At 37.8% G+C, this 21,258-nt stretch overlaps 1 protein-coding gene across 5 annotated transcripts in view; it reads right to left on the minus strand.

Moving 5' to 3' along the window:
- SLC4A4 (solute carrier family 4 member 4) overlaps window positions 1-21,258 on the minus strand; it is a 334,299-nt gene that overhangs the window by 3,153 nt on the left and 309,888 nt on the right. For 3 of the 5 annotated variants that reach the window (XM_036414322.2, XM_036414329.2, XM_036414312.2), the window contains 6 exons: window positions 19,419-19,597; window positions 18,206-18,278; window positions 9,918-9,986; window positions 7,052-7,225; window positions 4,362-4,523; window positions 254-333 (listed from right to left, as the gene is read on the minus strand). In XM_036414322.2, coding sequence (XP_036270215.1) covers window positions 254-333; window positions 4,362-4,523; window positions 7,052-7,225; window positions 9,918-9,986; window positions 18,206-18,278; window positions 19,419-19,597 — 737 coding nt within the window. Of the gene's footprint in view, window positions 1-253; window positions 334-2,884; window positions 2,982-4,361; window positions 4,524-7,051; window positions 7,226-9,917; window positions 9,987-18,205; window positions 18,279-19,418; window positions 19,598-21,258 lie in introns of all 5 variants that reach the window. The other 2 variants (XM_036414340.2, XM_036414307.2) reach the window with 1 other exon arrangement.

Raw genomic sequence — 21,258 nt, forward strand, 5'->3', positions numbered from 1 at the left:
GAGGTGACACTGATTGATCTGGGGCTTTATTTTAATGCTACTGAAAAGGTTTCAGTATTTCTAAGAGTAAACAGAGGAGGTCTCTTAGAAGGCTTTCTACCAGGGAAAACTGGGGCAAGGTTTGGTGGTTGGGTAATTCATTTAAGATAAAAGGAAGGAGAACAAGGTGTCCTGCCAATAACCCGCCTTTGACTTCACGTCTGTGGGGCAATCATCGCACAGAACAACGTAAGGGTAACGGGCGGTCCTTTACCTTAGCATACCCAGTGACTGAAGAAAAGGAATTTTATCAGCATGATGTGTGGTGTTCAAGGAATGTTGGTGATCTTTCTCCTAGAAGAAAAAAAAAACAAACAAACATCTTTGTTAGCCATAAAGGGTAGTTCTTGATAATACTTAAAACTAGAGTGAAAATTAAAATCTCCACAAAAATTGATGCCTCTTTTCACAATTGGGAAGAGTAAGTGAGGCAAGTGTAGACAATTTCAAGAAACACTGTATCAAAGGAAGAGTCTAACTAGTGTGATGAAGCCAAATCACTTTTGTTTCCTTTACTCTAGGTTTTTTTCCTAGGGATAACCACTAATGTTCCTCCCAGTGAGGGGCCAGGAGGTGAATCGTTTTTTAAAAAAAGTGGTAGAGCGTTTTCTTAATATCTTAGGCTTACTCTTGGATTTCCTTATACCTTCAGCATTCACAATTTTGTCCCATTATTTGTGGGAAAATAAAAAGATTTTGAGGAACTTATTTATACTGCAACTCCAACAATTTTGGTTTTTTCATGTATTATAAAGATAAATATGACTTTAGAAAATATGTCATTTAGCCCTGGTGGGTGTGGCTCCATGGCCTGGGCATCATCTCCTGCACTGGAAGGTCCCCAAGCTCTGTTCCCAGTGGGGGCACAGGCCTGGGTGCAGGCTCCATCCCTGGTAGGGGTGTGCAGGAGGCAGCGGACCAACGCTTCATCCTCATATTGATGTTTCTCTCTCTCCCTTCCTGTCTTTCTAAAAACCTATTTAAAAGATGTCAGAATGATCATGGGTGATTTGCTTAAGTAAATTTCTAATATATCAGTTTTCAAAGTATCCTTTTTAAAGCATTTTTGAGAGAATGAAGAATACTAGCAGCAGATAATCTAATTGCTATAATTTTTTTTTTCCAGGAGCCTCAAATTCTAACTGATTTTTTTTCTTCCTAAAGCGATTTTTAAACTGTACTTGGAAGGACTCTACTAGCTAGATGGACGACATGCATAACGAGCTCTCTTTCAGTCTTCATTTGCTATTGGTGCTCTGACGATGAAAAATGGAGCTAGAACATGGTTTGGGGAACTAGAAAAAAAAATTTTAAAAAGAAAAAATTAACTAAATCCCACTGACAGGACTGAAAAGAAATTGGCCTCAGTTATAAACTATAGCCTATGTACAGATTAGACACTAAAGGTGAAAATGTTTTCATTCTTTAAACCTAGTGTGCTGGCCAGATTCCAAGATGGTCCCCAATGCTCCCTGCCCCCCTGGTATTCATATCCTTGTATAATTCCTTCCTGCACTGTACCAGGGTTGGTGTGTATGCCCAATAGAATATGGCAGAAGGGATGATATACTGCTTTTGAGATTTGATTATAAAAGACTGCAGTTCCTGCCTTGGTTCCACACGGTTATCACTGGCTCTGGTGGAAGCCAAATCATGCATGGGCAGCCCTATGGAGGCGCCCACAGGCCAAGGAACTGACACCTGCCAACTGCCTGTGACTGAGTTTGGAAGCAGATCCCAGTTCCCATCAAGACTAGGCCCCAGCAGGGAACTTGTCTGCCACCTCCTGAGACACCCGGACCCAGAAACCATCCAAATCAGCTGCTCCTAGATTTCAGAATGTTCAGGCACTGTGTTAGAAAACAGGTTGGTTGTTTCCAGCTGCTAAGTTTTGTAGTAATTTGCTACATAGCAATCAATCACCCATATACCTATTTTCACAAATAGTCATTCATTTCAAACTTCTCATGGCAAGCTGTTATTGCAGCAGCATTGTCAAAAAAAGTGAGAAGATCTCAACTGTCTTTTCCTTTAGCAGATCAGTAGACTCTGAAAGGTAAAAATATACATTTTTCCCCAGTGGGAATGCAAAGCGAAAGCAGTTTGGAAACCATTGCTATTGGAAAAGCTTGAGATATACTCAGTAATGTTACTATAGAGCCCCCCCCCCCCCTTTTAAGGAGCCTGTTGTTTAAAAAGAAAAGCCGATGTGTCAAAATTCACGACCCCGTAGCCATCGGGCTATTACCTAAGGAAAAAAACAGTGCAGTTACAAAGGTGATTTTGAAATAGCAGAGGAGGAAGACAGGGAGAAAATGCACAAATCTTGTACATCATACCTAAAAATTTCTGTTAATTAGTTTATGATTGCCAATTAAATTTAAAATAATCAATTATTCCAAATTCTCATCATTAACCACTGATTCACTGATCACTGAGAGCCCATGTTGCAATTTCTCTTTTGAGCTGATCTGGTCATTGGCTGAAGCCTAAGGAAGACAAACAGTAACAGACAGTGATGTAGTCCTATGAGCCGCAATTCTAAACACCAGCAGGAAAAAGAAAAATCAGTTAGAGACATGGTTATGAGTTTAGCAACGGAAAGAAACTGGTGATAACTTGGATCAGAGAAAAGACTACCAAGCAAAAACTTAAGATAAAAGGAAGAAAAGGGAAGCTCAAGGAATGTAAAAATGAAGTTTTAAAAAAAATAATTAAGTGTAAATCTTCGCACAGAGGAAAAAGGAAACGGAGGGAAAGTTAATGCAAATGATTGTTCTAAAGTTTTTTCTCTGCAAGTGCAAATCATATTAAAGCAGGGAAGCAAGAGGTTAGTTCTACTCACTGTCGGAAGGTTTGCTATCACTTAGGAAAGGTTGCTGTTCCATGATGTCCATTGGAATTTTAATACTTGGAACTTTTTCTGAGTATGGGCAGTCAGACTGTGAAAGAAATTTGTAAGTTTTAAGAAAGGTGTTACTGTACAGACCTCCCTACCTCCTCATATTGATTAAACTTACCAAACTGTCATTTACATTGTACTAAGGAGAAAAGCCTTAGATACAATCATTTTCGCTTGGCTAACTTTTCATATTCTCCACCATCTTTCTCCCTTACTTTTGTTTTCCTCCCTTCTGAGTTAATGGGATTGAGTCCATTAACACTAGTGCTGCATCAAATGGAAGTCACTATAGATTGGAACAACTGGAAAGCTTTCCATCAGCAAATATTTATGCATTTGTTATAATGTAGATTATAATGTAGACACTTAAAAAATGACTGAACATTTCTCAGTCTCAAGTTCCTCATATGTAAAGTAGGAACAAAAATATATATTAGAAACAGTTGTTTTGGCAACTGAAGACAAGTATGCACGGTCAATCAAAATGATCAAACACAGCAAAAATGAACTACACTCCCACTATAGAATGGGATCCCAGGGCTTCCATTAGAATAGGGATACTTGACTGTGTTAAAAAATTCAGAATAAATCTTCACACAGAAAATCTCATTTTGGCAATCCTTTCAAAGACTACTAGAATAGGCGGTTGTGTGGGTGTGTGTGTGTGGGGGTGTGTGTGTATGTGTTAAACAAATCTCATCTTTTCTCCTAGCACTAATGACAGACTCCTATTAGAGTACCTGTATTCCTTTGAACTGATCTCCTAAAGAAAAAAAATGGGCAGTTATTTTATATTTCAACTTAATCACCCGCCTGAAGGAGGATCATCTATGACTATTACAATTATGTAAAAAGACCCTGAAGTACAATTCTTTTTAATTGAAGGGTTAGAGAGAAATAATCCAAAATCATGTCAAAGCCCAATGCAAAAATAAAAACAATCGCAGAGGACTTTGGTTGAGAGCCTCCTCAAACACAGATAACAGGAGGTGAGGGCAGTAGCATTTGTCTACATTAGGCTTAACATTATTACATAGACTGGAGTCATCTGAAATTGAAATCCTGGATTGTCAACAGCAAATCAAATACATTTTATAGCCGTACTAAGCCAACTTACTTTTTATTTATGAGACTGGAGTTCTTTAGATGTGGTGGACTTTTTTTTTTTTGCTTTGGTTTCTAGAAGTCATTTTATCATCTTTAGTGTATTAATGGTTAAAGAAAGGCTTCAGAAAATATTTAAAAAAAAAAACAAAGAGAGAAAATAAAGGGTAAAGGAAAGTGAAGACTGACATGTAACATGGACAAGTAAACATTCTCAAAACTCAGACATACATCTCACATAAGGGTTAAAAAAAATTGGTTTTTCATATTTCTTTCTTTAACTAGCATTATTCTGTAATTCTGGAAAATTCCTTACATCATCAATGTCACTATCCAGACTTCCTTTCTTCTTTTTCTTTCTCTTCTCATCTTCCTTCTTTTTCTTGTCCTTTTCTGGAATGACATCATCGAGGAAGCTGAGGTCGTGCTGGGAGAAGAGGTAGTCCATGCCTTTTCTGACAGCTACCAGTGCCAAGATCTGAAAGAATAAGTTTAAAAAAAATATGAAAAGAACCTTGTCGGATGAAGTCATAATGATATAAATACTTTCCTATCAAAGGCAGTTGAACCCTACTTTGTATAAGGCTAGAGGATGATGGAACTCATCTTGCTTATATGAACTTACATTAAGTGGACCGTAAACATTTTCTTCATGGAGAAAGTTGACTTAAAAAGTGTTAATTGACATGCACTTTGTTTTGCTCAATGAAATGTATAATCAGATTCACTTAGAATCTCAATGTGAAAGGATCAGTTTTAAAATTATTTTCTTACATGTTTTAGCTTTTTAACAAAATAACTAAAAAATTAAAGAAAAAATATAGCCTGCTTATGATTTCTAATTACTCAAAATTAAAAGAGTATGCAAGTTTTTGAAAATCTGTGCAACATACAGTAAACTAAGACATCTTCAAAATATTAATAGTGAGGTAGTAGTTGAATATGCACAGACCATTGAATCTACTGAGTGACTGAATACTTACCATGTTTCAGATGCTGTGCTAAAACTCTTAGGCAGTATTTTCTTATTCTCACAACAAACCTAAAGAGTAGATATTAAGATCTCTATCTTACAGCTGAGGAAACTGAAGCTTTTAGACGTAAGTACATCATCCAAGATCACTAAGCCAGAAAGGGAAGAGTACGAAGGGGCCCAGCTGCCTGCCTCTAAAACCAGTATTCTTAAACTCCGTATCTTTGATTCTATAAATAGTTCTTGAGGATGAACTTCTGAGAGACATTAAAGATGTCCTTGCTCAACAGTGAAATCTGTATGTGCTAGGATACAAGTCACGACTCTGCTTCAAATAAACAGTTGTCTTTATCGATATGCTCTCTGGGTTTCAGTTTCTTCATTTCCTAGAGAAGTTAATAAATCTACTCTACAGAAATTATGTGATTGTTTTGGGATCAAATAAAAGCTCTCAAAAGATAAAAATACTTTATAAAGGTAAAACTTTGTTTCCTTATTTAGCACAAGCAGTAAGTGATTTACTAGATATATTTCAAATTTATCCTTTGTTTTTTTTCTTTTGGCATTAGCAAACTTAATAGATAGGCACATTATACCAAAAGGCAAATGGGAATTTTTTTCTCACTCAGTATGTTTTTCAGTAAGGTAATAGAGTTTAAATGGAGCTGAGGAACTGGGTGAAGGAATTGAGAAGTACAAAATACTCTTGGGGATGTCAAGTACAGCATAGGGAATATAGTTAATAATAACATAATAACTATGTATGGTGCTAGGTGGGTACTGGAATATCGGGGGCAACACTTTGTAAAGTATGTGATTGTCTAACCACAATGCTGTAAACCCGAAACTAATACAAAATAATATTGAATGTAAATTATAATTTAAATAATTAAAAAGTAAAAAATAACATAAAAAGATATAATTAGTTATCCCCCCAAAAAATCTGACTACAAATATCACTAGTATTTTATACCATTTTTCCTGCATCCCTGGAGAAAAAAAAATAACACAATTATAAACAATAAATAACCATAAAACAAAATAATAATCCTAAGAGAATTTTTATAAAAAACAAAATATGGTTTATGTATGAAAATTCTGTTTCCAAAGCCCTAGCAGTGACAGAGCAGACCGAAGGCTGGCTTTGTGCCTTATTTCAAGTGTATGTATCTGCATTTTCTTTCAAGAAATGGAAATCTATGATAAAGTATAAAATTCAATAAGGAAACCAAATATAGAGCTAGCATTTCCTTTTTTCACATTCCATATTATCTTGTATTAGTTTCAGGTGTACAGCATAGTGGTTAGATGAATTACAAAGTGATCCCCATGATATTTCCAATACCCATCTGGCACCAAACATGGTTATTACAATATTACTGAATATATATCTTCTGCTGTAATTTACGTCCCCGTGTCTGTCTTATAACTACTAGTCTACTTCTTAATTCTTTCACCTTTTCACCCAGTACTTCTCACCATATCACAGCAAGGATAAAGAGCCCAGACTTAAATTTAGTATGATAAAACTAGCAAGACCTTCAAGAGTGAAACTTTTCATTCCATTTCTTCTATCTATGGATAACCTCTCATAAGTTTCCCAGTTTGTCAATTTGTCCTCTAATATTTGGACTAAAATATGACATACTTCATTACATTGATTCTATTGTACAAAATTCTACCGTATTTTAAAAATAACCAATGTGTATTGGTCTCTACTATGTGCTGGGCATTGTGCTATATATTTGATATTCATTACTGATGCTCAGAATAACAATAATACCATCCTCATCTTACTGACACGTTAATGGCAGCTCAGGGAGTTTCACCAACCAGCACGAACCAGGGCCAGGATCTGAACTCATCTTAGTCTGACTCTGAGGGTAGACAATCACAGTCACAGGAACCTTAAATTACAGCTGAGCCAATCTAAATGATTTAGCCAAAGCTGGAAAAAACTGGAACCACACATAAAAGATACCACATGACACTGGTATGACCTCATGGGGAGGTTCAATGAAGGAAATCCCTACCATGACTGGGAAAATGATAGCAGCCACGGTTGACTTGAGGATCCAGAGCAGGGCGAGGCACAGCACCTGCAGGAAGGTGAACAGGTGGACTCTGCGCAGCGGGACGTGGCGCAGGTAGATAAAGTCAGGCTGATGCTTCAGAGGCATCAGGAGCAGCTTCAGGCGATCCATGAACTGGGGGGCAGAGGGGAGGAGAGTACAGTTGCATTACTTCAGGAGCTGATGCATGGAATCATTTCCATTGTGCCCGACACTCCGCCAGTGACTCATCTCCTCTAATTCAGGCCAGCAGTATCTTTTGCAGAGGACAGCGGCCAAGAAGTGCAGAAATTCAGCCTACCTAGCACCATTAGACATTGTAGGAGTCTTCGATTTTCATTACTTTGCAGGAATGTTATGCAGTCACATGAGCTAAAGTGGCCTCCAAGAATAAAGTCCCAAAGCACAATGTAAATTCTAGATGTTCATCTCTTTCTGTTTATACTGAGCCTTGGGACAGAGGATCTTTGACTCTTTAATAATGATATGCAGAAGCAAGATACCTAACTCATGCATTTTACACTGATGCATCTTACACTACCTCTGTTGTCTTATCTGAAAGAGGAGGCGATGCTGCTATGTGTCACATACACTTCAGGGATATTTCAAGGATATAAAGGAAGTTTCCATCTTGTAAGTGGGAATGCACTGGTATTTTCATAAACTCCATATTATCTACGGCATCAGTAAGACATTCAGCAATGCATTGCCATTTTTAAGAGAAAAGCCATGTGAATATGAATGACCATGAGTTTCAGAGGGTCCACCATCAGAGAGTAGAATCCTGGAGGGGCTCTCACACCGCCATGTAGGAGCAGGTATTGAAACTCATGCTGAGCACCAGGGTGCCAGGGGCTGCACTTCACAGAATAGCTGATGAATTTACACTGATGATGATGATAAGGATGATATCGCCACACCTACCATATGATCTTTCTGATGGGAGATGCAGTAAATAACTGCTAAAGTGAATTATCATGTCACAAGAACTCTGAAATAATATCCCTGCATTCTCTCTGGAGGGAATGGAAAAGTGTAAAATAAAACTAGACTATTACAAACAACAGTCTCTGAAGGCCTTGCTGTGATAAAATTCCCTGCTAAAATCAAATCTTGCCTAAAGTTCTAAAAGAGGAAAAATCAAGAGGAAAGTAAGGAAAAGAGAGAAAAGGCAATAGGGACAGCAACTGAGGTTTAGAGCTCTATATTTTTCCCTTCAGCAAAGGGTTTCCCATCATGTCATTGTGATATAGATTTCTTTCTTCTATTTAAGAAACATGTACTGAGCTCTAACCATCCATCAAGCACTTAGAATGCATACAACCAAACTTCTTATCTAGACTGACCTTTTAAAGCTAAACAAAATAAGCACTATTAGTTTGGAGGCCACATTATTTTCACATCTTTCCAGTTAGGAGAGTAAACAATATTTAAAATGCCAGGAACAAATATCATATTTTGATACATTTATCTTCCTGAAAGTTTCATAGGCACAAGTAAATGCACGTTCATAGTCATCTAATCCCACCTCTGAAAACCGCCTTGTGTTTTGTAACAAATAACCAAATGGTGAAGAACTCTATTCAATGGGCCTAAATAAGAAAAAATAAAGTAGCCTTTTCTCTTTTGGGGAGTCTGGCCACTTGTCCAGCTCTCGCTGACTATAAAACTAAATTAATCTAAACTCAATATGAAATGAAAGCAAGGACTATTATGAAGGGGTTTAAATAAATTGTTATGATGTTCGCAGAACATCCTGTCTTTTCCCATTAAAATGTTACTAAGTGCTAAATAAGGCTTCAGCTAACAAGGTGCCAGAAACCGGAGGAAGGATTTCCAATTTCCCAGAGCCAATTAAATTAAGCCTCAATGGAAAGACCAAGTTTGCTCTAATGACTTTTTAAAAAGGGGGACAGTGTACCAAAGTTGTGAATAGCTGAAGATTTCAACAAAAGTAGTACATAAACCACACTGACTTTATTCTTTTACTGGTTCAAAACTTTGACCATTGAATCCAGTCATTGAGAAGAGCCTGGCCCTCGCCGGTTCGGCTCAGTGGATAAAGCATCAATCAGCCTGAGGACTGAAGGATCCCGGGTTCGATTCTGGTCAAAAGCACATGCCCAGGTTGTGGGCTCAATCCCCAGTAGGGAATGTGCAAGAGTGAGCTGATCAATGATTCTCTCTCATCATTGATGTTTCTCTCCCTCCCTCCCTTTCCCTTCCTCTCTGAAAGCAACAAAAATATAAAGTAAAAAAAGAAGAGCCTGTTCTTGGTATAGATTAAGTCAAATGGTAAATAGTATCTTGAAGAGTACACTGAAAGGGTTGATTTCCTTTTTGAGACTAAAAGAAAAAAGAAGAGGAAGGGGGGGAGGCGAGAGAGAGAGAGAGAGAGAGAGAGAGAGAGAGAGAGAGAGAGAGAGAGAGAGAGAGAGAGAGAGAGAGTGTGTGTGTGTGTGTGTGTGTGAGAGAGAGAGAGAGAGAGAGAGAGAGAGAGAGAGAGAGAGAGGGAGAGAGAGAAAGAGAGAGAGAGAGAGGTGAAAAAAGAAGAAAGGAAGGTAGATCATAGCTCTCTTACTTTCCTAATCACATGACCTTTAACAGCCTAGTTTAAGAATGGGTATGTATGATGACATTTGTTAACACAAGCTAACTTTGTTAATTAAATCAGAAAATGAAAAGTAGATAATGGTAGAGAAAGTAGAAAATAAGTGAACTTTAAAAACGTAGCAAATAATTAGCACTTCTCATCAAAGATCTATTACTGGACTAGCCTTACTACTAGGAAAACATGACTGTGCTTAGGCTGCTATGGAAAACTTACCTGGACACCATTAAGGGATGCTACCCCCATATACAGGAACACGCCATAGAGTACAGGCATGGGAATAAACTAGGAAAGAAAAAAATTGGAGACCAGTTAAAAACAATAATAGTAAATACAGTAATGAAGAGGGGTAGTTTAAATAAAAGCTAAATCTGAAACTAAATAATAGACCATAGTAATATGATCTCTACTTAGTGTGCTTTAGTGATCACTGACAAACTTCCAAATCCTTTGTACTAGAAATAAATGGAGGGGAAGGAGACTTTGAATTTTCATTTGATGCCTTTTGTTTTTTTTACAATGAGCATGCATGACCTTAATAAGTAGTTTTTTTCTTTTTTAAATGGGAAAAAAGTTTGTTTGCCTTTTGCCTTAAAAGGAATGACTATGTGAGCGAGATGCTTGCATGAGTTGTGAGGTAGAAAGAGAGGCAGAGGGTCAGTCACCTCACTCCTGAGACCAAGTTCTTTGCCCAACAGTCTATTGATTTTTTTTCCTTAATAATTTTCACCCAATGATCTATCTACTTGGTGTTTAAATGATTCTTTCAACTAAAGCATCAAACGACTGTCCCCTTTCTTCTCCTCAGGAATACTGGGAACTAACTAATGAGAACACCGCTTGAAAGGAGCATCAAGCATCTGCAAGCAATTAATTCCACACAGGGATTAATACACAGCTTTCAAAACCAAGTTAATACATTTCATGCGTTAATTAGCAGAAGTCTTTTTGCATTATACAAAGCGGCTTAACAATGGGATGTTCCACTGTGCTGTTCAAAAGTTTTGTCCATTCCCAGTCCTTTGAAACTTCCCTGGAACTACAGGGATGAAGCCACGTTAAGGATGAGCTTCTGGGAAGTCTTCTATCTGCACTATGAAAGGTTCTCAAGGTTCTATTTTGAAAAGAAGCTCAAGTAACTTCAGGAGTTTTCAAAGCTAAAACCACAATCAATAAGCCCAATCTTACCTCCTCTACATAAAGTAGGCTATTGTAGCAAGAAAACAGAATGACTTTAGAGTCATTTTTAAAGAACTATTGCATGTGTTAGTGATGCAAAATTTCTATCAGCCTTTCTTGGGGATTGCGTAAGCATCAGTATGAGACCCTTTGGACACTATTGGGGAAATAGCAACTTCTAAAATGTCACGAGTATCTCTAATTGTTCTTGGTTTGTTAGAAGAATTGTTAAATTTTATATGGAATAAATATACGTATGTCCATAAAACATTTTCTAAAAAAGACTAAGAATTTTAACAAGGGTAATTTGACCTTCAGCTCAAAGAAAAATAAGTGACATTGAGCACTGAAGGAGGTGGGAGGGATGGTGGGAGTGGTGGGGGAGCCATGTGTGCTGTAATACCCAATAGTCACCACAAAGAGGTGAGCACATGAGACTTTATTTCTTTTAGAACGTGAATGTCCCATTTCTTACCATTACTCAGTATAAATTGACAGCAACAAAAAATAAGAAATGAAACTAACAATGGCACCATTTTATCGCTTTGATTTTTTTTTTTTTAATCATTAAAAATCCTTTTGTAATTTTTAAAATATGTTCCACAGGCAGGGGGCGCTGCCATTGTTCCTTAATACAGGATGATTTCATTCTTATCCTTTTATTTCTAATTTCTCGGGGAAGAAAAGAAAGGTGGAAGGAGGAAAATAGACGTACAGTTCACGGGGAACTGGTTAGAAGCCCTGCAGTAGTTACTTTTTAATCTGTATAAAGTGCTTTCCTGGCTTGAAGGAAAGTAATCACAAAGGCGACCGTGGCCCTGTGTCCACCCCTCACCTTGGCTTAGCTCCTATTTTCTCTAATGTGGTTCCAATGCCAAAATGAAGGCAAGCTGTGCTTGTGCCCAGGCCTGTTCTTTCTGAACTTACGACGACAAATGTGACTGAATCTACCACAAAATAAAATCAGAATTCACCAGTAACAGAACGGCATGGGATATGGGTAGGGAAATAGTGCTAGATATGAAGATGTTTTAAAAAATGATCCATTGATGAAAAGGAAACAGTATATGCAAGAAAGAATACTAATTAGATTTTCAGCCAACTTCACTGTGATACAGATGCTCTGTGAAATTCACCATTTTCTGTACGGTAATGCAATGTCTCAATAAACATCTTCCAGTTTGGAAATCTTGGTGAATTTTAACAATAACTGGGTTAGAGGATATTTTTTATTGGGTTTGGTTAGTGAGTCACATCAGAAGGTCAATCTTTAAACATTCATTACAATGGAATCATTCATCACAACAAAAATTTTTCCTGAGGAAGGAAAGAATGTGTTTTAAAAGATGGGATCCTCTTTTAAGTTAAAATAATATAATATACTTAGTAAGAGAAGAGAGACCTATTTTTACACAGCAAGAGAGGAGAAATTAAAACACAAGGTATACTAGTTTATAGGCATAACAAAAATTGCCAAATGATAAAATTATGCAAAGAAAATTATTTAAATAACAACCATACCCAGAAAGCCAAAAAGTATAATTATAAATATTATAATGCCTCTAATAAACATAAAAATGAAAAAAAATTATGTGCTTGATCCTACAACCATGTAGAATAATGAAACAGAGATTAAGTCAATGAGGATGAACATATTCAGACTAGGTCCAATTCAGACTAGATAATTGAAATTACTATATTCTGGTGACTGTCATTCCATTTCCTTTCACTTCTCCTTCCCTTTGATTTTTCTGATAGTGTTAGATTATTTCCATAAGGAAAAAATGCAAAAAGGATAAGTCTAATAAGAAAGATCGATTGTAGGTATCCACAGCATGGACTTCATTAGAGGAGTGAGGCCACCCAGCAGAATAAGGTAGGGGTGTGTGTGTGTGTGTGTGTGTGTGTGTGTGTGTGTGTGTGTGTAAAATTCTGAACAAAGTCCTATTTAAGAGCATGGGCATAGAAATCAGCACAGGTCTGCCTGATAATTTTCAATAAATGCTAAATGTGGCATTGATGTCATCAGGACCTTCACTGCCAAGTCAAAAGCCTGCAGCTGCAAAGCACAACTCTCTTTGCTGCCTCTGTGGGGGGGAGTGGGGCGAACTGGGGAATGGTGAGGAAGAGGGGACCAGAGGATAGAGCGGAAGGATTGCTGCAAAGGTCAGACTTGAAGCCTGGGTTTTATTTTAGTCTACAGTATTGTCCTTTCAACTATAACAGCTGCCTTTAGGAACACGTTATTAAAATAACATCCCAATGCCCTTAAGCCTTACAAATCTGCATTAATATGGAAGTTGCTGACTTGTAAACTGCTCCCTATTAATTGAAGAAACTGTGGAGTGAGGTACAATCAGTCTGTGAAAATGCCACATTTCTCTCCACATGAGAGAACTGGAAAATGGATCAAAGAGGCTGGGAAAGATCACCTCATGGGAAACGAAACCGAATGAATTCTCTGACAATAAGTACTGTTTTATTTCAAAAGGCGGTAAACTCTGATGGTTACAAAATCAGCCTTTGGAGCCAAACTGCCTAAGATCGAATCTTGGCTCTACTATTTAAGAATGTTGTGACCTGACTAGTTATTCATCATTTTTCTTATCTGAAAAAATGAGTGCAATGATTAAGATAGTTTTGTAAATGTTATTGGAGAACTAAATGTTAAAAACCTGTCCCGAGCCCTTAGTTCAATATCAAGCTCAATAAATGGAAGCTCCTATTACAATCACTATCATCATCATCACTATTATTTATCTGTATTTCCCTGTTCATGAGCAGGGTGTGTGGTATATTGTAGGAGTTCAACCAATGTGTGCCAAATACTAATTCTTTGCTACCCTTCACATTTTAGAATGCTAAACCAATCTGAAAGATAAATTTTGGCCACCACTTCTGTTAAAGATAAACTACTTCAAGCAAAGGCAACAGAGGTAGCAGTGAACTTTACACGATCTTTATTTCTTTAGGCTTGCCAGAGGAATGAGGAAAGTAAGCTACCTTTCATCTTTCTGCTACTCTTTAGTCTCCCAAAAAGAAACACACATCTGAAAGGTTTACCCACCCTGGGAAGCCAGTTGTGCCTGCTTCCCAACAGTTCTGTATTGAATCAGTAGTGAGGTCTGAGACATGTAAGACATAGCTGGCTAAGGTCAAGGGGTGTCCTCATGAACTTAATAAAGTTACTATACTATGATTCCTTATATTCCTCCATGTAAAAAAAAAAGACATAGTTTGGCAAAGAGATCAAAACAGAGGTCATAAACTGCATGTTCAAAGTAAGCCTGCCTAAGCAGGGACAGAGAACAACTTCCTATGGAGCTCAACACATGGGAGAAAATTACTAGGATCATCTGAGGCCATTAAACTTGTGAGGGATCACGTGTTAAGCCATTTCATTTTTAAAAAGTAAAAGTCACACATTTCTCCTCTGGATCCCATTCATTTGATCTGCCTTTTAGGGCAAACTCTTAAGTAAAATCATTCTCTAATGGTGTCACCTGTTTCTTTAAAACATACACAGTCACATGGTGTGGGTGGGGGGAGGGAAAGTTCCCTCCTCCAAGGTAACCCCGCCCCCCCATCCTGCTTTTCCCTGTAAATTCTGAGGTTAATTGTTAATCTTGACTTTTAATTGTAACTTTGATTCACTTGTAACTTGGGTTTTAGTTTAACTGTATCCTTAATATTTGCTTCTTCCTGTGTTGACTTTTCAAATGAGCTACAACAGTTCTGTGGTGAATGCATATGACATCAAACTTTAATGACAAAAAGGGCACATGGTCTAAAATTAGCTGACTTGCCCTGGCTGGTGTGGCTCAATTGGTTAAGCATCTTCCCATGCACCAAAAGGTCCTGGTTTTTTTTATTCCTGGTCAGGGCACATGCCCAGGTTGTGCGCTGGATCCTCAATAGAGGGCATGCAGGAGGCAGCCAATTGATTTTTCTCTCCCTCCCTTTCTCTCTCTATGAAATCAATGAAAACATAGACATTTATAAAAATAAATAAATAAATAAAAATAAAATTAGCTGACTTTATCAGTGATGATTCTTAAAGTAAAAAAAAAATAGTTGTAATTAATTTAAAAAAATCGCAGTAGCCACTGCTGTACTACTTCTGTTTTTAAATCTAGGTTTCCCACAATATGTTAGAAACTATATTAACCAAACAATTTCAAATCCCACATTTTGGGCAAAGTCTTGCCTAATAAAACTGTTTGCTGGACTGCCTTTTTCACTGATCCCACAAAGATTCTCTGCATTGACCCAAAGTAGGAGGTGGCAAGAGCCACAATTATGGACTCTAGCAGCTTAACGAGCGTGAGCAAAACCTGGATCATTGAAGGGAGGTCAGAGGAAAAGTGAGCCCATGCTCACTGATCCCTTTGATCCCTTGCATCTCTCCTTTTTCTTTCTCTCCGTTCTAATTTGTTCCTGTAGATACTAAGGTGCTTTGCATATCCGAGGCAAAAAGAATCCCTGGAAAAGAAAGAGCAAAAACATTTTCAACTTTAATTCTTCTGCAGCCATATTTGGGTGCAGGGTGAGAAAACAGGGAGTGTTGTTGAAAATGTGAGTCTTGCGTCTCATCCGAAAAACAGCGATTTATACAGTATCTACTGTCTGTGTCCCTTTTGATTCACATATGATTCCTCAACTGACAGATTCTCCAAGATGAAGGCCAGTTTGCTGTAACAACTAACAGGCTTGAAACACATCTGACTTTGTGCTAATGAAAATAAACAATATAAAAATAAAAGAAACAAAAATAAATAATATAAAAATAAAAGAAACAATGTGTGTGTGTGTGTGTGTGTGTGTGTGTGTGTGTGTGTGTGTGTGGTGAGTAAATATGAACTGATGGAAAGATCTTTGGATATTATCCCTTGTCTACTAATGGCCAAGTACAAGAGACCCCGTAAACTAATCTTTGCGGTGTGCCAAGCAAGCCCACCTCCAGGGGGAGCCCAGGAGCAGATTCATTCCCAGTACAGCCTCTCACACATGGGGTCATAACTGCAGCAATGACCTCTCTAAAAACTGATGTCTGCAGATGAGGTCTGCTGCTCAGGCGGTACGAAGCTGTCACGAAGATTTCCCCATCAGCTGATGTGCGCTTGCCTCTGGGCCAGCAGCGCGACAGAAAGCACTTTGGCAGTGGACTTAATGCTGGGGAACACTTCAACCCTACCCCGCAACTCGCTGTGCACTTAGCAAGAGCAACACTTCCCCTCTGTCCGTGTAGAACAGGGCTGCTCAATCTGTGTGTAGGAAGAATTTTTTTAAAAAAATTGATTTGAGAGAGAGAGAAATATCAATGTGATAGAGAAACATCAAGCCGCTGCCCCACCACCACCAACCACCCTAAGCAGTAATTGAACCTGAATGCCTTTGGGTATAGGCGGGAGGATGCTCAACCAACTGAGCCACCCTGCAGGGGCTGTACTGCAAGACATTTTAAAATATGCGCTACCTGATTATTCAGTCAGGGGAACTGGCCTCTTTTCCTTTACAGTGTCAAAAAATGACAACAGCCAACACAACAATAGCCATTTGCGGTGAGCGAATCAAAATGTTATGTTTTGTGGGTGTTTTCTTTTTTGTAAAATCGGCAAAAGTTATATTTTTTGATGCATTGCAGAATTTTAGTAATTAGTTTATGTGTGCCAGGAGATGAAAAATGATGAAAATTGCTGATGCAGAACATAAGATCTATACTCTTTTAAGGTCCTCTCTCTATAATCAGAAATGGCTTCTGTAAGGTTATTTTTAATTTTGCTACTCCATGTGTTGCATGAGATACATATTCCGTCCTGATTGCAGTCAAAAAAAGAATTAAACCAGTTAATTGACATTGGGAAAACCAAGGATGAAAGATGAATATTTAAGTATTTTAACTGTTTACCAAGTATTTTGTGCATAATTAATTATGCATTAACCTACATATCCTAAAGGCAAAGTCAGTCTTATCTATAAGTTTAAGAATTTATAATTTCATTGTTCTCAAACTCATCTGATTGGTGATTGACATATAATGTTCTAACCGAGAGAAATGGATTGTTTTTGCCTTACACCATCTGTCCTGTATTGTTTGAATTCTTTACAAGAATGTACTGCTTCATTACTTGTGCAATTAAATAAGCAATTTAAAAACCTTATAAATTAGAATTGTTTAAAAATAAAAAAAAATTGTCAGGAAAAAAATTTGGAAGGAAATTGCAACAGTTGTTTATGCTATTGCTTTAGAGGTGAATTTGGTACTTTGCATTGTGGTTCAAAGCATGAGATACAAATTATCAATAACTGGCTAGTACTGTTTATAAGATAACAAGAAAATAAAATGCTTGTGTCACAAAAGAAAACTGAAAGTTTCATGACAAGTATGTATTAATCTGAACCTGTTTTAGTCCTATTTCTGTTTCTCAGTAGGTTTTCACATGTAGTTTATATTTATATATTTAGGTCAGACATTCACCTTACTACTCAAACCTTCATATTGACTCCTAACTTTCTAAATAACCTACCGTATCATTTTCCTTCAAAAATTCAATTCCAGGCATGCTCTCTCTCGGGAGCAAGTCCAAGCCTTTCCTGACCATCGTTTCCTCCCCCCCAGGCACGTTATCTTTGCCTTTCCTTCCCCTAAGCTCCTAGGCCCTCTCTTTTGCTTCTATAACTTGTTCCCCGAGCCTGCACAGCCCAGCTGTCTCACTGCTACTCCTCTTAACTTTCTAAATAAACTTTCTCTTATCATTTGAAAAAAAAGTTCAATTCTAAGTTTTCTAATTATAAATCAGTAATTTTACTATATTCACCCTTTGTGAATATTAGGCCTTCTTATTCAAATAAAACAGAAATAGTCAGTAATAATTAAGAATAAAAGAAAAATTACAAAATGATTATCCTGAGTCACTCATGTTATCCAGGAGTCTATTATGGGGATATAAGGGGGCGGGAATTAGAGAAAATAAATGGAAAGCGATGGGAAGAAAGGATGAAAGAAAACTATGGGGATAAAATATGTGAGGTGGAGGAAAATCAAGTTGAATTACATGCAGTTGCCATTTACATAGGACAAAAGTTGGAATATTGGTAATGTAATATGGTTTAAACCAACTAATTATAATAACAATCATGATAGAGTATAGGAGTGAGAAGAAAATTAAGATGAAAGTTTTTTTAAACCTCATTCTATCTGACCACTGCTACGGTGTGTTACAGAACTAATGAGAGTCCTGCAGATGTTTCATAAGAAATTCTACCCTTCACATATCCAGTTAGCTGCGAGTATTGGAGAAGGACAAAATATTTCACATATTTACCTTCAAGATGGGAGCCATAAAGACTGACAGACCAGTCAGAATAAACACAAGGGTTCCAGTGACTCTTTGTTCCCTGAAACCAAATCAAAAGATTACCAATCTACCTCTTGTTTTTCTACCTTCAAAAAAGACTATACATTGACTGAATCAATGTTTGGCTAAAATAGCAAAGGTGTTGATATCATATGTAATTAATACCTTTAGGTATATAAGCTCAACATAAATATGAAATTCTCTTAAACCGATTGCAATGTGTGATTTTAATTCATCAAGAGGAAACTGATTCTGCTAAACCCTTTGCTCCTTTTAGAATTAAGAAAGAAAAAAAACATCCCTTGCTCTTGGCCCATCAAGTATGGGCCTCTTTGAAGCCCTTATTTTTTAAACAACTTGAACTGTTGTGTAATTACACCTTCTTTCACAGGAGACAGATATTACATTGTCCCACATTCTAATTAATAAACAGCTCAGGGAAATTTCATAAGTGCAATTAAATCTCATCAGTCTAATTTCCAAATCTACAACAACAAAAGTACTTTTTAACAAATATGATTCCCATACAACACCCCCTCCCCCAGCCACCAAGAAAGAATCACCCACTGTTGTGGTGTGGGAAACGATGGCTCTGTCATGTGAGCTATTCACCCCAGCACTGAGGGGCAGGGTTTGCTGTAAAAAGTAGACAACAGCATAAAGGTCCTGTAAAGTCCTTCATGGCCACTCAAATTTAACTGCCAAAGGTCAAAGGTTCTCAGGCTTATGGGGATCGAAAATGAACTGGAAAATAAGAATTCGTTTCCCTTCATAGAATCTTAAAAAATTATAAGCAGACTCAAGAGTTTTAGGGAATCTCAAAGGCGCTAAAAGATGAAAGGGTTTGGTCTTTATATCTGATCTGCTAGTGTAAGTACCACAGCACCAGCAGGACCTGCATGTTGAAGAAAATGAGTGACCTGTTTGCATTTTTATATTGTATCACTTAGCCTTTCATAAATCAAAGAAAATTTACTTATCATAAGAAGCAAACTCAAAAAAAAAATTGTTGAGGACTCTCTTTCTGATGAAAAATGTAGTCCTTTCTAGAAAAGGAAGTGCAGGAATAAATTAACCATCACTGGCCCTTTCTCTTCCATATCTTCCATTTGCTTATGATTGACATGTGGATGTGTGCACGTGGTGTTCTGAAGAGCCACTGTCTTCTGACGTCACATACCTCACTCCAAGGAACTTGGGCTGCTCTCCGGGGGCAGAGGTCTCCGTCTCCATCTTCAGACTGTCGATGTGAGCAATGGAGATGACAGTGGCAGCCACGTACCATGGGAGCGCCATGAAGGAGCACACCACCATGAGGATGGCCACCCAAAAGAGGTCCAGGTGATAGCCAGCTCCTTTCTGTGGAAAGAGGGAACAAAGCCACGTGAAGAAAATACTCATACTGCTATCAAGTCATAGCTCCAGGTGGGAGTTAAGATTAGTCAGAGAAACCAACTCGCTCTGCTCGATAGAAATATCCACAGAAAGGTAAGCTCTCTGAGTGAAGTGACTTCACTGTCCTATTGATCACCTTAGCAATGAAACACCAAGTGGCCACATGGCACCTCTTCTAGCTCAATGTGTTACAGCTTCCTTATTATTTGTTTACTGTTACTTATCTTCTCTGCTTCTGATTTTGAAACCAACACATCTACCTTGGCGAGTATTGGAACCATTCAATGAAATAACAGAAGCAAAGCACCTGTAATAGGCAGTGGTTGCCTCATAGTAGGCGCTCAATAAATAATAGCAACAATAGGGATATCGATTGTTGTTAACCTAAGCAAGAAAAGTGCCTTAAAAAGCAGGCACTGTGCTGTCTCTGCTCAACTGCTTAGCAGTATGCTGTTCACCTAGACAGCTTTCAGCATGTAAACGAAAGATTTGAAAGGAGCCTTGAGAGGCTAGGTAGAAGACCATGCCTCACCTTTCATAGTTGTTGAAAATAAGTGTTTAGAATCTGCTGAACATTATCATGAAGGTAATGAATATCCCCATCATTACAATAGGCTAATTTCAAGCATTACCCAATGGTCACAATAGCATTTATTGACTGGGAGAGCAGACAAGGTAACAAAAGGTCTAACTCTTTTACTCACTAAATCAATATTGTCAAATGTGTCCACAATGTTATTCTATGGTTCTGTTTCTCTGTTCTATTTGTGAAGAAATCAAATGCTTCATGCCCCTATGGAGCCTGAGAAAATAGAGCAGTTCATTTTCACAGCATGAAAGCAGCGGCATCAAGAGCCAGAATATGACCAATCCCAGGGAATGGAGACGATGGCTCTAAAAAACGAGAATGTGGTTTTACACTAGGAACCCAGTGACTGTTTTGATTCAGATCCTGTTACAGTTAGTCAGAACACTGCTCTCCTCTCTCTGAAAGGCTAAGATCTCACCCCTGGCTCACACACATGGGTCTAATCATGTTCTCACAGAACTCATCACAGGCAAGGGGGGCTGACACAAGAAAGAAAAGCATAAATTTACTTAGTCCAAGTTTGATTAAGAACAAAAATCTCCTTGTGAGACAAAGAGACTAATGCATATTCATAGAACCAGTTCATTTCAGCATCAGTGGTTTCAAGTGGGAGTGGAGTAAGGTAGGGGAAAGGAGGACAAAGGTGGGGATGGCTAGCAGAAACTCATTAAATAGTAACAAATGAGATCATTATCATGATATATCTGGGGGTCCCAGTCATTAATTCAACAAATACTGAACATTTATTATTATAATAGGCATAGTCCTAGGTGTTGATGACACACTTGAGAATAAAATGGACAAAGATTCTGGCACTTGTGGAGTTTCCATTCTACTAAGAGAGACAACAACAAACAACATAAATAAGTAAACTACCCAGTATCTTAAAGAGTAATAAACACTAAGGGGAACTAGAAGTACTTGGGCTTGTACACTGAGTACTGTTAATGGGAGCCATGGAAGGTTTTAAGTGGAAGAGTGGCAGGATTTGCTTATGTTCTAAGCATTACGGCTGTTGTGTTAGGAACAGCCTGAA

This window comes from Pipistrellus kuhlii, unplaced genomic scaffold (assembly GCF_014108245.1).
Source record: "Pipistrellus kuhlii isolate mPipKuh1 unplaced genomic scaffold, mPipKuh1.p scaffold_m20_p_1, whole genome shotgun sequence".
NCBI lineage: Eukaryota > Metazoa > Chordata > Mammalia > Chiroptera > Vespertilionidae > Pipistrellus > Pipistrellus kuhlii.